Source organism: Pelodiscus sinensis, chromosome 7 (genome assembly GCF_049634645.1).
Source record: "Pelodiscus sinensis isolate JC-2024 chromosome 7, ASM4963464v1, whole genome shotgun sequence".
Classification (NCBI taxonomy): Eukaryota; Metazoa; Chordata; order Testudines; family Trionychidae; genus Pelodiscus; species Pelodiscus sinensis.
Genome location: NC_134717.1, coordinates 63,654,365 through 63,668,024, shown reverse-complemented (window position 1 = coordinate 63,668,024; position 13,660 = coordinate 63,654,365). Strand labels below are relative to the sequence as shown.

At 53.3% G+C, this 13,660-nt stretch overlaps 1 protein-coding gene and 1 long non-coding RNA gene across 3 annotated transcripts in view; one reads left to right on the top strand and one right to left on the bottom strand.

Moving 5' to 3' along the window:
- Positions 1-6,124, top strand: part of LOC102445331 (aryl hydrocarbon receptor-like) — a 33,442-nt gene extending 27,318 nt beyond the window's left edge. The window contains exons 8-11 of the mRNA XM_075934063.1: positions 541-650; positions 2,042-2,183; positions 2,663-4,304; positions 5,834-6,124. Coding sequence (XP_075790178.1) covers positions 541-650; positions 2,042-2,183; positions 2,663-4,304; positions 5,834-5,989 — 2,050 coding nt within the window. The 3' untranslated portion in view covers positions 5,990-6,124. The remainder of the gene's footprint in view (positions 1-540; positions 651-2,041; positions 2,184-2,662; positions 4,305-5,833) is intronic.
- LOC142830239 (uncharacterized) overlaps positions 3,134-13,660 on the bottom strand; it is a 20,542-nt gene continuing 10,015 nt past the window's right edge. For both annotated transcript variants that reach the window (XR_012905330.1, XR_012905331.1), the window contains one exon: positions 3,134-3,254. This is a non-coding gene — a long non-coding RNA (uncharacterized LOC142830239). The remainder of the gene's footprint in view (positions 3,255-13,660) is intronic.

The following is a 13,660-nucleotide window of genomic DNA, read 5'->3' as shown; positions in this document are numbered from 1 at the left end:
TGTGTAGATGCGGGCAGTTAGTCCGGACTTGTAAATTTCAAAAATGGCGACCGGCCGGGAAGATGCAAATCAAGCCCGGGATATTTAAATCCCGGGCTTGATTTGCAATTTCAAATGTCTACATTAGCCTCTCTAGTTTAAACTAGGGGGCTAGCGTAGACATACCCGGGGCGAGGACAGCGGTTTGTTTTTGGTGTGTGTGTGTGTGTGTGTGTGGTTTTCTGGTTTTGAGTTTTGGTTTTTGTTGGTTTTGAGAGAGAGGGAAATACCCTGGTCTTTTTGTGGCTATTTTTTCCATTTTTTATTGGCCTCATTGAAATTGTTATGCGGGGAGGGAAGGAGCAATGCTGCACACTGCAGCATGCCCAGGGTCGGGGTGACCCCCGTAAGGGGGTTCACTGACTACCCCGGGGCGGAGGCCACTCCCCCATGCAGGACTGTAGCCACGCTGGCTGGGCAGTGTCGCTAGAAGCCCTGGGCCCGAGCCGCTGGACTCCTGGAAGGCTCCCTCAGTCCCGTTGCTCTACTCTTCTCCTGCAGAGGGAAGATCGTGCTGGGCTACACGGAGGCAGAGCTGCGGATGCGCGGCACCGGCTACCAGTTCATCCATGCTGCCGACATGCTGTACTGCGCCGAGAACCACGTCCGAAGTACGCCTGTGAAACGTCCTCCCTCCCGCCTCCTGCTCCTCTCCCCCACGACGGGCCGCAGCCTACCTAGGAATGGCCACACTGGGTCAGACCAACGGTCCATCTAGCCCAGTGCCCTGTCTGCCCACAGTGGCCAATGCCAGATGTCCCAGAGGGAGTGAACAGAATAGGGAATCATCAAGTGATTCCTCCCCTGGCAACAAAGGCCAGGGATACCATTCCTACCCATCCTAATAGCCATTGATGGACTTGTCCTCCATGAATTTATTTAGTTCTTTTTTGAACCCTGTTAAAATCCTAGTCTTCACCACATCCTCAGGCAAGGAGTTCCACAGGTTGACTGGGCGCTGCATTGAAGAAAAACTTCCTTTTGTTTGGTTTAATCCTGCTACCTATTCATTTCATTTGGTGGCCTCTCGTTCTTATGTGATGGGAACAAGTAAATAATGTTTCCTCATTCACTTTCTCCACCCCAGTCATGATTCTGTAGGCCTCTATCCTATCCCCCCTCAGGCTCCTCTTTCAATCAAGCTGCTTCCCCTTTAAATCCCGCCAGCTAGCTGCCGTCGCCTGTGCACATTCGCATGGGAGCAGTGGGCAGGAAGCCCAGCCCTGTTACTCCGGGGGGTACGGGTGCCCCAGCACGCCCCCCAGAGGGAGCCAGTGGGAGAGCACAGCATGAGGAGCCCTGCATGCCGAAGCTGCCAGCAAACCCGGGGTGAGGGGGATCCAACGGGGCTACTGCAGCTCTGCCTGCCCAAGCTCTGGTGCCCCTGTGTGTCTGCTCCAGGGGATCCCTGGCCCTTCCTTGGCCCCTGGGGACCCCGTCCAGGCCGGGCCCAGTCTGCTCTGGGCCCTGTACACGGTGGGCTGCCTCCCGACAGATCGTCCTCGGCCCATTTGCAGGGTGCTCAGAAGGGCATGAGGGCGCCCTGCACCTGCTCTGCTCTTTGGAGGGGGAGGAGCTCAGGGTTCACCCCCCCCACACACACGCAGCTCTCCGATTTCCCCAGCCCCGCGCTGCTGGGACCCACGGCGCACAGGCAGGCGGCATGACCGGATCAGGCAACGGCAGGAGCAGGGCCTGGCTGATTCTTGGGTCAGGATGCCGGTTTGCACCGACGGGGGATCGAGCCCTGCTTCAATTTTGGCAAATAAACACCCCCGAGCCAATATCGCACACAGGTGTCGTGAGTGAGGGAAATGCGGGATTCTCCGGGGGTTCAAAGGGGTATGCCCAGCTGGACCAGCCAGAGCGGACGGGCGTGTGCGCGCCAGGGCCCGTGGGTCTTGCAGAAATGGTTGTACCTTGCCCCGCCCAGACACCGAATGGCGGAACCCCCTCTGCGGGGGCAGGGTTCTCACCGCGGTGCCTTGGCCTCTCTCTGCAGTGATGAAGACGGGCGAGAGCGGCCTGACCGTGTTCCGGCTGCTGACCAAAAACAACAGCTGGAAGTGGATGCAGGCCAACGCCCGGCTCGTCTACAAGAACGGCAAACCCGATTACATCGTCGCCACGCAGAGGCCACTCGCGTGAGTGTGGGGGCCAGCCTGGGTGGGCGTGACCTCCGCTGCGCCCCGGCGCCTGTCCCTGAGATGGTAGCGGCACCTCACATGGCAGGTCCGTGCGACTGGGGGTTTGCAAGGCTTGGCTGCTCTTGGTCTTCTGTGCACCTGGGGGCTCCAGGGAGCAGTGAGAGCTTGGGGACTGCGGGCGTGTGCCGGAACCAAACCCCACGCCCCTTGTGCCCGGCACCCTCTGCTGGTTCCCCGTCAGATTCCGTAGTGAGGTCCTGGGACGTGGGAATGGCCTGTCCAATGAGCTGTCTAGTCTGCCCACAGGTTTCACAAGACACGTGGGTGTAGGCAGCTGGGCACTGTGCAGCCTGGGTTTTGTCCCCCGTGGCCACGTTCCCTCGCCTCCCATCCTCTTCCTCACCCCAAGGTGCTGCGTGATTCTGGGTCTCCTGCTGGGGAGGTGCCCTCACCAGTCTTGTCTTTGTCCTGTGCAGAGAGGAAGAAGGAGACGATCACCTTCGGAAGCGCTCCATGCACCTGCCTTTCACCTTCGCTATGGGAGAGGCGCTGCTGTACCAGTCTGCCTGCCCCTTTCCTGGCTTCCCCGAGCCTTTGCCGAGCAAGGGGAAGCCCCGCAAACCCAAAAAGCATTCTCTGGGGAAAGGGGGACGGCCCCAGAAGGACAGCGTGGACCCCAATTCTCTCCTGGGAGCCATGATGAGGCAAAATGCGGCGATTTATGTCTCCCACCCGGCTTCTACGCCCAGACACGCCGTCAGCCGCCCGCTCGCCCCCCACCAGGGCAGCTCGGGCTTCTCTGGCTCTGGAGAAGACGGCTGGAGTGGGGTCGCTAATGCCTTGGCCTCTGGAGAAACCGGTCCCAAGCCTGTACTGGCTGATGGGAGGCCCGGGGACCCCCTGCTGGGTTCTCTCTCCAGTAGCAGTGAAGAAGCCTGTTCCACTCACGAGATGTTTGCTGCTTTGGAGGGGCTGGGGCTGACTGCGGAGGACCTGGAGCTCTTGCTGTTGGACGAGAGGATGGTGAGGGTCGACCTGGACCTGGATCGTGTTCCGTCGCTGAACGACCTGTTAACAAACAACGAAATCCTCTCCTATGTTCATGGTTCGCTCGCCAGCCGATGCGAGGGGGGGCCCACCGGGGAGCAGCAGGCCTGTCCCTTGTCAGGTCCGGCCCCGAATCCAAGCCCAGACCTGGGGGCATGTCCATCCCAGATGCCGGAGGAAAGATACCCCTGCTCCTCCCAGCCCCCAACCCCCCTGATCTTGCACCTCCCCCAGCAAATGCAGCAGCGCCTTGCAAGCCAAAGCCCTCGGGGCAGCCAGCCCTGGGAGCCGCCACTGCCCTGTGGTCGCAGTCAGCAAGCTGATGAGGAGCAGCCCCCCGGCCTGCAGTGGAGGCCCCCCGCCGGAGCGGCTGAGGTCGGGCCGTCTCCCGTTGGACAGGCACCCCTGGGCAATCGGCCGCAGGGTCCACAGTGGGTCAGACCTCCTGGATCAAGACATCTCCATGAGCCCCTGGCGCCCCCTTACCAACAGCAGCAACCCGCGGCGCCACTGGAGAGCAGCCCCTATGCCGGGCCAGGAGCAGCGGGGCCGTTCCTGCAGCAAAGCCAGCCCTGCCTCCCGCCACGCCCGGCCCAGGCGCACACGGAGCCGCTGAGTCAGCTGATGCTAAAACCCGACCAGCACTTGCTGGTGAACGGGCTAGACGACCATGCCTCCGCCAGCCGGCCGGCCCTGGGGAGCAACACATGGCAGCGCTGCTGGCCTGCGAATCAGCTGCCCCATGTCTGCGGTGTCGAACGGGAGCACCTCTGTCTGTCCCAGCTCTGCCCAGCTCCAGTGCCAAACCCAGGCGGGGCCGCCCTTCCTTTCTACCTGGACGGGCTGCCCAGCACTGGGACGGGCGCTAGAGGAGCCTGCCGAGAGGAGATGACTCCTTGTCCGGGTTTTGTCCCCCCTTCCTTGTGTCCTCCAAAGCCGCCAACCCCTGTTCCTTTGGCGTCCCAGTACCCAGCCTTGGAGCACTGGGGGGCTGCCCAGGGGCAGCGGGAAGGCTCCTTGCACTCTTGCGGGATGCACGCGGCGTTCCTAGGCCAGGAGAATATCCGTAAGGTGAGTGGCTCTTTCACCTCTGAGATAAGATTTCCCGAGTCTGGCTGAGGCTGAGGACCCTGCACACACAGGAGGCAGATGGAGGCTTGGGGCCCTTTGGGGCTTTGCACCCGCGGGGACTCAGTCTGGGGGGAGGGGCTGAGCAACGGCTTGGCCCCCAAGGGCACCATGGACTGGACCCCTGCAGGACCCCATGCCCTGCAGGGCTGGACACCCCAGGGTCACCTACCTGCCCACCCCCACCTTGCTGTGCAGTGCCCATCCTCCCCGCCCCCCATCTCCCTGAACCCCCTCAGCCATTCTGCTCCCTGGCGTTAGCTCCAGGCACTCCCTGCCCCCTTCTCCCTGCCCCGGACAGACACCCTACTCCCAGCCTGCTTCTGCACCCTTCCTTCCACCCCGACCTGGCACCCTCACCCCCTTCTGTACCCCACCTCCCTCCCAGATCCTGCATCTCTATCCCACTCACTGGCAGCCCTGCCCCACACACTGAACCCTTCATTTTTGTCCCCACCCCAGAGCCTAAGGGGTCCACAAAATCCACTAACTCTGGATCCATCTGGCCTATGGAAAGCCCTGTACCTCAATCCTCCCCGTCCCTTCCCTTCCCCTTGCCCCGTGCGGCTGGAGCGCCAAAGCAGTGAGGTGGCTCAGCTGGGGGCCACGTCAGTGAGGGTTGGGAGTTTTTGGAGGAGTTTTTTTGCTTCTCACTTGTGTGGTCCCCGACTGATTCTTCTGTGGGTCGGTAGCCCCCAACCCGAAAAAGGTTCATCGTCCCGCCATAAGTAAAGAAAACATTGAAACCTTTTGTGTTGGACATAAATTCATATTTTCTTTTATTTAAAATGAAGTTTGATAAACTAACAGGAGAAAGTTAAAGCATTTAATCTGTTTAATAATTTAAATTAAACCGTTCTCCCTAGCTGTAGCACTAGCAAAATGGCTCGTGTAATTAACGGAGCATGTCCATTAGCAAGTGGTGGTCTGCGGAAAGGTTTACATTGAGCCAGGTGGTCCATAGGCCAAAAAGTTTGAGAACCACTCTCCTGAATGACTAATTTGTAGATTCCAAGGCCAGAAGGGACCATCCTCTGACCTGCTAGGTGATCCAGGGCAGAGAACTGCCCCCAAATGATCGCTAGAACATACCCTTTAGTAATTGAACCTACCCGTAAAGTTGGCGCCTTTACCTTCAGGGAACGTTTATACTTAACAAGAAGATGGACGCTCTGGGGGGTTGATCTTCTAGCGTTCGATTTAGCGGGTCTAGTGTGGACCCGTAAATCGAATGCTGAAGGCAGACCCCATTGGCATCTGGCACTCCTCCTTCTGTGAGGAGTAAGGGAAGCCAACGGGAGTGTTTCCTGTTGGCCTCCTGCTGTGTGGATGCTGCCACGGCTCGGCTTAGGGGAAGCCAAATTGCGTACCTTAAGCTGATCTTCCCAGTCTAGTGTAGCCTAGGCCTCAGTGTTTAAAACATTAAACCCTCCAGCCCCCCAACCATGTCTCCCCTCTCTCTCCTCCCTCAGCCCGAGAGTGATTGTGTTTTGACCAGCGCTAATGTGGGACACCCCGGAGACTGCCGTCTGCCCAACGGAAACCCGGCTCCCTCAGATGAGCTACGTTCCTGCATGGCAGCTCTTCCGAATCATTTGGATCCCGCCAGTGGAGGCTTTTACCTTTAAGAGTGGACGCTTCTATTGGCCAAACCAGGATTAATCGCTAGACCATGTGGAGAAAAGGCTGTGCTTACGTTATGGAAAACAGGGAGCCGTTTTTGTGTGTCGTCTTTCTTTTTATTGACTTCATCGACCTCACATGAATGATTGTGAGAGATGGGCGAGCCAGGAGCGAGAAGGAACTTCCCACAAGGATATCACCGATCTGAGTATTTACTCCTCCATCTTCAACAGTCTAGTAGGGAGGCAGCAGCTGTGGGAAGCCACTTTTAATTCTTCACAACCTCTCTGTTACGTATTTGTAAAAAAAACCCTTGAGCTATGTACACAGTGTCTCATTGGTACTATTATGTCGGAATGGCTGAGTCGTTTGTGTTCTTTACTTCATCGGTGTTTCCAAATGTCAGGGACTATCCGTGTTGCTATCATGTTTCCCTGGAAAGATTACGGCTGCAAAAAGGCAGAGAAGTCCAGCTATACAGGCTTGGAAATATCTTTTTTTTGTAGTGGTCTTTTAAATTGAATACAGAACTCATGTTTTGCTGTAAAAAGCCCTACTTTTTAACCTCAGCAAAGGCTATGCTGTTGAAGATGTGGCATTGATATTACAAATCTTGCACTTTGATGAAAAGAGTTCTCTGTTGCACTAAACTAATTTTTAGTTCTACTGTTGGGTAAGATTGTTGCTGGTTTTTTGTTTTTAAAAACACGTGTTACCAGTCTCTAAAATGTAGGCCATGTTTGTTTCTGTCAGTGAGCTCGGAGGTTGAACAGTGCAGACATTGTTTTGGTGAAGCTTTTTGGTGTGCGACAGTTCGCTGACTTGGTGGAATGTGACTGTAGAGCAATGTGTGGAAAAGTAACTCCTCAGGTATTCGCAGTGGTCACTTTCTGACGTGCGTGACTGGTTTTCTTGTCAGCTGTGTCGTATGGCAACTTCTTTTTAAGGTAATAACTGACCTGTCATCTCATGTTACCCGGGTCTGTTCACAGCCAGACTTCAACATTCATGAGAGACGTTATCGTGAACTGATTCCACAGATTAGAGCTTTGGATATAGTAGTAAATATCACTGATTGTCGTTTTGTTGTCTTTTGTGTGATATGCCCAGGTTAGTTAGTTCTCAGAGTACCTAGCATTTATTCTGTCTGAAAGTGGCCCTAAACCACTAAGGCTATTCAGAGCCACAGATGCTCATGTGTAGGTCCTTAACTATCCAAAATTAGGAGCAGACTGGCATATAAGCCATATGTTGCCTCTGTGCCTAAAATTATTGCCAATAAGTAGAAGACTTGACGACTTCAGAGAAAGAGTCCGATTACTGTACAGAGAGGTTTGCAGTATGATAAAGAAAATAAGTGTAATGATACTTAATTTTAAATACTTGACATAGTGATATTTTCCCACAAAAGAAATACAGTCCATGCATATGTATATAATATGAGCCGACAGATCTATTTTTATGCTACTCCAGCAGAGAAAAACAAAATCTTCCTGAGGTATTCAAGAAACGCCCTTTGGAACGAGAAAAACAGACTATTCAAAGGATCCGAAATTATGGCCCCCTCTTCTCAGAAAACTAACGGAAAAGAACATCCCTCCTGCGTGATCAGCCTTGAGTGTGCATTAACTTTGCATCCTTTTCATTTCAATAAACGGCTTTTGCTCTTAGCACTTCTGTGATTCTCTTCCTTGAGGTCTGCTCTTGTTGTTGCTGGTTATAAATAACAACTGTGACGTGCAGCTCGCACTTCTTGTCCTTGTGTGTCATTATGGGCCCGATGCTGTAGCCATTCCACGTGTGAGAGGAGGGGTTGCTTCCCCCCCCCCCATGTAATTTTATCATAGACTTCATTGGGAGCCGGGGAAGTACCTGTGTGAGAGTGAAATGAGTCCTTTGGATTTGACTTGAAACATCAGTCCCTGTAGTGCTAGATGCTGTTCAGACACAGAGCGCGCTCCTGTAACGCCGACTGGTAGAACCAAACCTGGGACCTCAGGAGCGTAGTGCAGGAGCCTCTCCAGCTTGAGCTAAAAGCCAGCTGGCTCGCAGGTAAGTGTGTAGAGAAAACTCATTGTCTCTCTGTGTAAGTGCCACTTCATGGGGCCGTGACCACAGCCAGCAGGTGTGTGGGTTACATTTCCACAGACTAAGTAGACAAGAGGTGAGAGAGGACTGAGAAGGGATTGACCCTAGGTCCTAGAGCAGGTCAATGGACAGTTGGACCCTTATCTCCTGGTCCCCAGGCTCATGCCCTAGCTCAGGGGTGGCCAACCCACAGCTCACAAGCCGCATGCAGCTCTTCACCCCTGAAAGTGCGGCTCATGAAGCTGCCCCATGTGCCCCTAGAAACTGCCTCCGGCTCCCTGTGCTCACCGGGTGCAGGGGAGCCGTCCAGCATGGCAAAATAGCATTGGCAAGATGGTGTCGGCCGGCGGGAGCCTGCTGCAGCCAAAAAGCCTAGCCCGTGGTTTTTAAAGGGGCACTGTCTTTTTTTTTCCCCCCCTCAACAATTCTGGGGCGGCTCTTTGCATTTTTTCCACCGCTGTTTCGGTTCTCTTCATTTAATGGGTTGGCTGCCCCTGCTCTAGCTGCTAAGGCCATGCTGCTTCTGGAACTTCAGATCACAAAATTGGTTCTCTGTGTGAGGCTGCCAAGTCATTGTAACTACTTCTACCCCAGCCCCCACAGTGTTCAAATTATCTTTACCTTATTGCTGATTAAAACCTGAGGCCACGTCTCTGCTTGCCAGAGGATAGACGCTCTAGCACTCGAACCTCCAGGGTTTGATTTAGCGGGTCTAGTAAAGACCCGCAAAATTGAATGCTGAGGATGTGTCCATTGGCACCAGTACTCCTCCCTGTAGTGATTAGTAAGAGAAGTCAACGGGAGCATTTCTCCTGCCAACCTCCCGCTGTGGGACCACCCCAGAAAATCAGTATAGGCTACGTCAACTCCAACTACGCAATTGTCAAAGCCGGAGTTGTGTATCTTGCATCGATTTTCTCCTCCGGTGTAGACCTCACCTGAGTTTTGGCAGCTCAGACTTCACAGGCAACCCTCCAATAATGAACTAGTCTTTGTTCCCAGAGGAGGGAAAATAACAACAGGCAGCAGTGGCAGGATGTGACTGATTTTTTGGTCTTTGAAAGCCAGCCTACAGTTGTGCACAGGGGTAATTAAAGGCTGGAGCAAGTGGGGGATTGCAGACATCTAATTTACTAGTATTCATCAGGAATTTTCTCCCCAAACCATTACTTTTGTTTTGCTCTCGACAACTTGTGTCTTTTCTCCGTTGGCATGAAGAGCCCTTTCATTTCTGGTGTTCACTCCCCTGTGAAGATGCTTATATACCAGAATCAAGTCATTTCTTAGTCTTTTTCGAGGGCTGGATGTCCTAACAGTGTGAGGGGCATTAATTTTCTTTAATAGGCAGCATTTTTGTACACTAATAGGATTGTACAAAATTGAAAGACGGATTTTTCTCCCTCCATTCCTAGGCAGAAAGCTCTGTTCCCCTGTGTTAAATGCAAGGAATATGTTCCATGTTGCCTTTTGTGGCATGGAATTCTCAGTGTCCAGACAGGGAAAGTGTTAAAGCTTTTATCGTCTCTAAACGGGAGTGTCAGAAAGAGTCTGTCTCTCGGGCGGCCTGCATTGCAAACAGGCAATAATGCTTTCCTCCCAAGGGCAGCTATAGTCTGGAATACTATTGGATGGGCTGGTTTTAAGTCCAAAAGTGTTTAGTTGCAGGCAGTAAATGGCTTTTGTACGCTACGGCTGTAAACAACGCACTCTCCATTACCCAAATGCCTTGGAGACCTTGCGGAAGTTTGGCTCAAGATCTAAAGCGTTTGTGGGAACTTTCGGTGTAATTAGATAATGGGAACTTCAGCTAGTTGTCGGTGTTATGTATGGCTTAGGAAGTTCCCTCCCCCCCCCCAAAATGAAACTCCTGATTCAAGAGGAAACGTAATCACTCGCCCTGCCGGTGAATGAATGCATTTTGCGCAGCTGAATGAGAATGGAAAAGCCTTTTCAGAGAGAATTGGAGTGAGTCTAAAGCAGCGCCCGGTATTAGGGCAAGATCTTCCGTTGGAGCTCACCAGAGCTCCATTGTCTTCAGTGTGACTGGCTCGTGCCAGAGGGCCTCTTTAGAACGACAGCGTAACTGGGGTTTGAAACTGAGGCTAGCATCACGGAAATGCAAGTATCCAGCATGAAGGCACAGAAACCCAGCTGCTCTCCAGCGCACCAAATGTCTGTTAGCCCAGACTGCACCCTACATGGGTGGGATTAAAAGAGACGAACGCAAGTCCTGTGTTTGCTCGGTTTGGGCAATTCTTCCTGTTGACCTCAGTAAACATCACAAGTGGAGAGAGGGCTGTTTCCCGAGACCCATGACTGTCAGGTTTGCCTACCCTCAGGTCATCACAGAAAGCTGATGCAGTCTTAGGTCCGTGACTGGAAGAATGGTGGATTTGTTAGTCTCATCGGCAACATCTATGGTGCTATAAAACCCTGCAGCCATCTGGTGTCAGCTGACTTGGACTCGCAAGACTCAGGCTGCAGAGCTACAGAATTGCAGGGGAGATGTTCAGACCTGGGCTGGAGCCAGAATTTGGGAGTTTGCCCCCTCACAAGGTCATTTAGCAAAAACAATAACACTTTCCATCGGCCTGTAAACTGCAAGAGGGGAGCTCCTCAGCTGGAAGGAGCCATGTTAGCTGCAGTGAAATCAGCTGACCTGGCTCTCTTTACTTTGGGTGATCGCTGATGTTAACCTTGCTCTCCAGGGTGCTGGCCCCATATTGCCACACCCCTTCTCCCTGATGGTTGTCAGGGTTAGGGGTGTCCAGATTTCCCCAGAAAGCCAGGAATAGGCCCAATCACCATAAAAGAGGATGGACTTTCGCCTCTCTCAATGTGCATATGGAAGTGCAATCCAAGGAGACTAAAGCTCCCAGCATGCACTGGCCTCAGGATGGAGAACTGCATGATGGGACATGTAGTCTTCATGGCCAGTCAAGCTGAGGGGTCCAAGCTTGAAGAGCTCAATAGGCTGTAGGCTGGCCATCTCTCTTACCATCGTTAATATTGTAGCGTTGTGTCAATTGACCCGAATTTGGCCTACTAATTCTACCCTGCATCTGAAGAAGTGGGTCTTTGCCCACGAAAGCTTATGCTCCAACACTTCGGTTAGTCTATAAGGTGCCACAGGACTCCTCGCTGCTAATTCTACCCTGCATCTCAGTAAGGCGCACCAGATTTTACGGGACTCCAAGTAACTGCAGGTTTTAGAGCATGTAGAAGCTTCAGCGAGAAAACTGATCTTAGCCTTACACGGAACAAAGACCGGGGCCTCGCTACAGTTGTAGCCTTGTAGGTATGTCCTCTTGAAGTTCCTTCCAGCCTGACATCTCCTCCATCCCCCCGGCTGTGACGGGGCCAGAGGAACCTAGAGCATCCTTGCCAGGTGTTTGTCCAACCTGCTTTTCAAAACCTCCAGTGACGGGAATTCCGCGGCCTTCCTTGGAAGCCTGGTCCAGAGCTCAACTGTCCTTACTGCTAGAAAGATATGAAGAAAAACTATCCTTGCTGCAGATTAAGCTCATTATTTCTTGACCTACCTTCGGTGGACTGGGAGAACAACTCGTCACCGTTCTTTGTAATACAGAAACTTTTTTCTCAAGACTAAGCATGCCCGGTTTTGAAATCTTTGAGGTCGGGTTTTCTAACCCGTTCATTGTTGCTCTCCTCTGGGCGCTCTCTAGTTTACCAACATCTTCTCATAAGGGTGGTGCCAGAATTGGACCCAGCATTCCAGGTAAGGCTGAACCCGCACTGGGTGAAGTAGGACAGTTATCTTCTGTGCCGTACATACAATACTCCTGGTAATCCACCCCCGGAATGAGATTAGCCATTTTAGCACCTCTGTCACGGTCCCGACTTCAGAGAGGTCACCGTGTGAGTCTGTATCAGCAAAACCAACAAGGAGTCCGGTGGCACCTTAAAGACGAACAATTGTATGTGGGCGTAAGTATTAGTCTAGAAAATTGTTCAGCTAGAAATTCCTGATCTTCTTTCTCCAGGCTGATTATTTTGCTCCCTGTTGTCGTTTGTCCTTTTATCCATCTCCTTCCTCTCTAAGGTAACAATTTCAGTCTTTCCACTCTTCCAAGGAGTTTTTTCTTGATGCTAATTCTAATAGCCCATCACTATGTGGCCCCCAGGTCTCCGATAGATCTGATCTCTTCAAATTGATACATCACAGAACAGTACTGGCTGGTATCCCAGTGAACCAAAGCTAAAATCAGCCTCCCCCACTCCCCCCCGCCCCCGAGGTGTAATAAATAAAAGCCATCATCTTTCCATCAGCCTGCAGTTGCCACACCGCTCCCCTCCCCTTCCCAGAAAGGAATCCCTAAGGAGTCTGGTGCATACATAATTCATTCGCCAGCTGTGTGCTCAGAATGCCTGGCTGCTCGCTATCCTGAAAGCCCTCCCGTCACTGGGACGGACGCCCTGGCCTAACCTAGAAACGAGGGTTTGGTGAATTCTTGCCGTGGCGAGCTGTGATAGGAAAGAAATGGCTGTTGATCAGCTGGGTCAACCAGAGCTTCCACCTAAGGTATTCAGAGAGGACAGCTCCTCCGCTGGGGTAACCGCGTTATCCCACGTCAGCCTGAAGCGGAGCAAGGGGCACGGAGGGTGAATTCCCTCTGCCCCCAGAGATGTGGGTGTGTGTGCTGTCTGCATTGCAGGCGGCGTGCATGATCATCAGAGCCCTTGTCCGAAATGGCTTTTATCCTGGAGCCGGCAGCACTGCAGTGTTCCCCAGTGTCACAGTCCCCCCGTACTCAGGAAGCACCCGAGAGCGGGATCAGTGCAGGTCTAAAGCACCGGGTACTAGTGAAAAGATTTCCCCTTGGGAGAATAGTTAGCCTGGCTCAGGCCGCCATGGAAAGACTTTTTTTCCATTGTTCTCAGACGTCTCGTCTGGGGCGGGTTTTATCCAAGAACTGATGGAAACAGCAGTTACAAGGGACAGGGCGGAGAAACACTTGCACCTTATGTTTACTGCTCCCCACATTCCAGGGGTCAGAGTGTGTGTGTGCAGGGGGAGGGGGAGGCGGGAACTGGTGATACTGCCCCCATAATGCGCCTCTGTCACTTTTAGCTACCCCCGGCTCACCAGAGCGTGTGTAGCATTCTGGGCTCCCTGGGCTGGGCTCCGTCTTGAACATGGGGAAGGACAAGCTGTGGTTTTGCTCCGGCTCTGCCCACTTGTGGCACCCAAATGGTGCACCCCGTGCAGCAATTTGTGCAGAGCTGTGCCCCTCCCCCTGCTTTCGCACAGGAGCCTTGCACTAGTTCTCCGTGCCGAGGTTTGCATGGTCCTCGCTGGCCACGGAGTTAACTCCTCATTGAGGTGAATGAGGGCCACTAGAACCTTTGCTACTGTTATGGGTTGGAAGTGCCAGCTACTCTCAGGCAAAGAGCCAACGAGGAGCTAGCCGAGACAGGTGCGTTAGCAGGAGAGCCCTCGGAGAGCCTGCTAGGGAGTGGTGGAATTGCTGGACCCGTGCTCGCTGGGTGCGGTTCCTCTCGTGCAAAGGGCTCACACAGGGAGAAAGTTACCTCCTCCGTGCACCTCTCGGTAGAACTGCCACGTC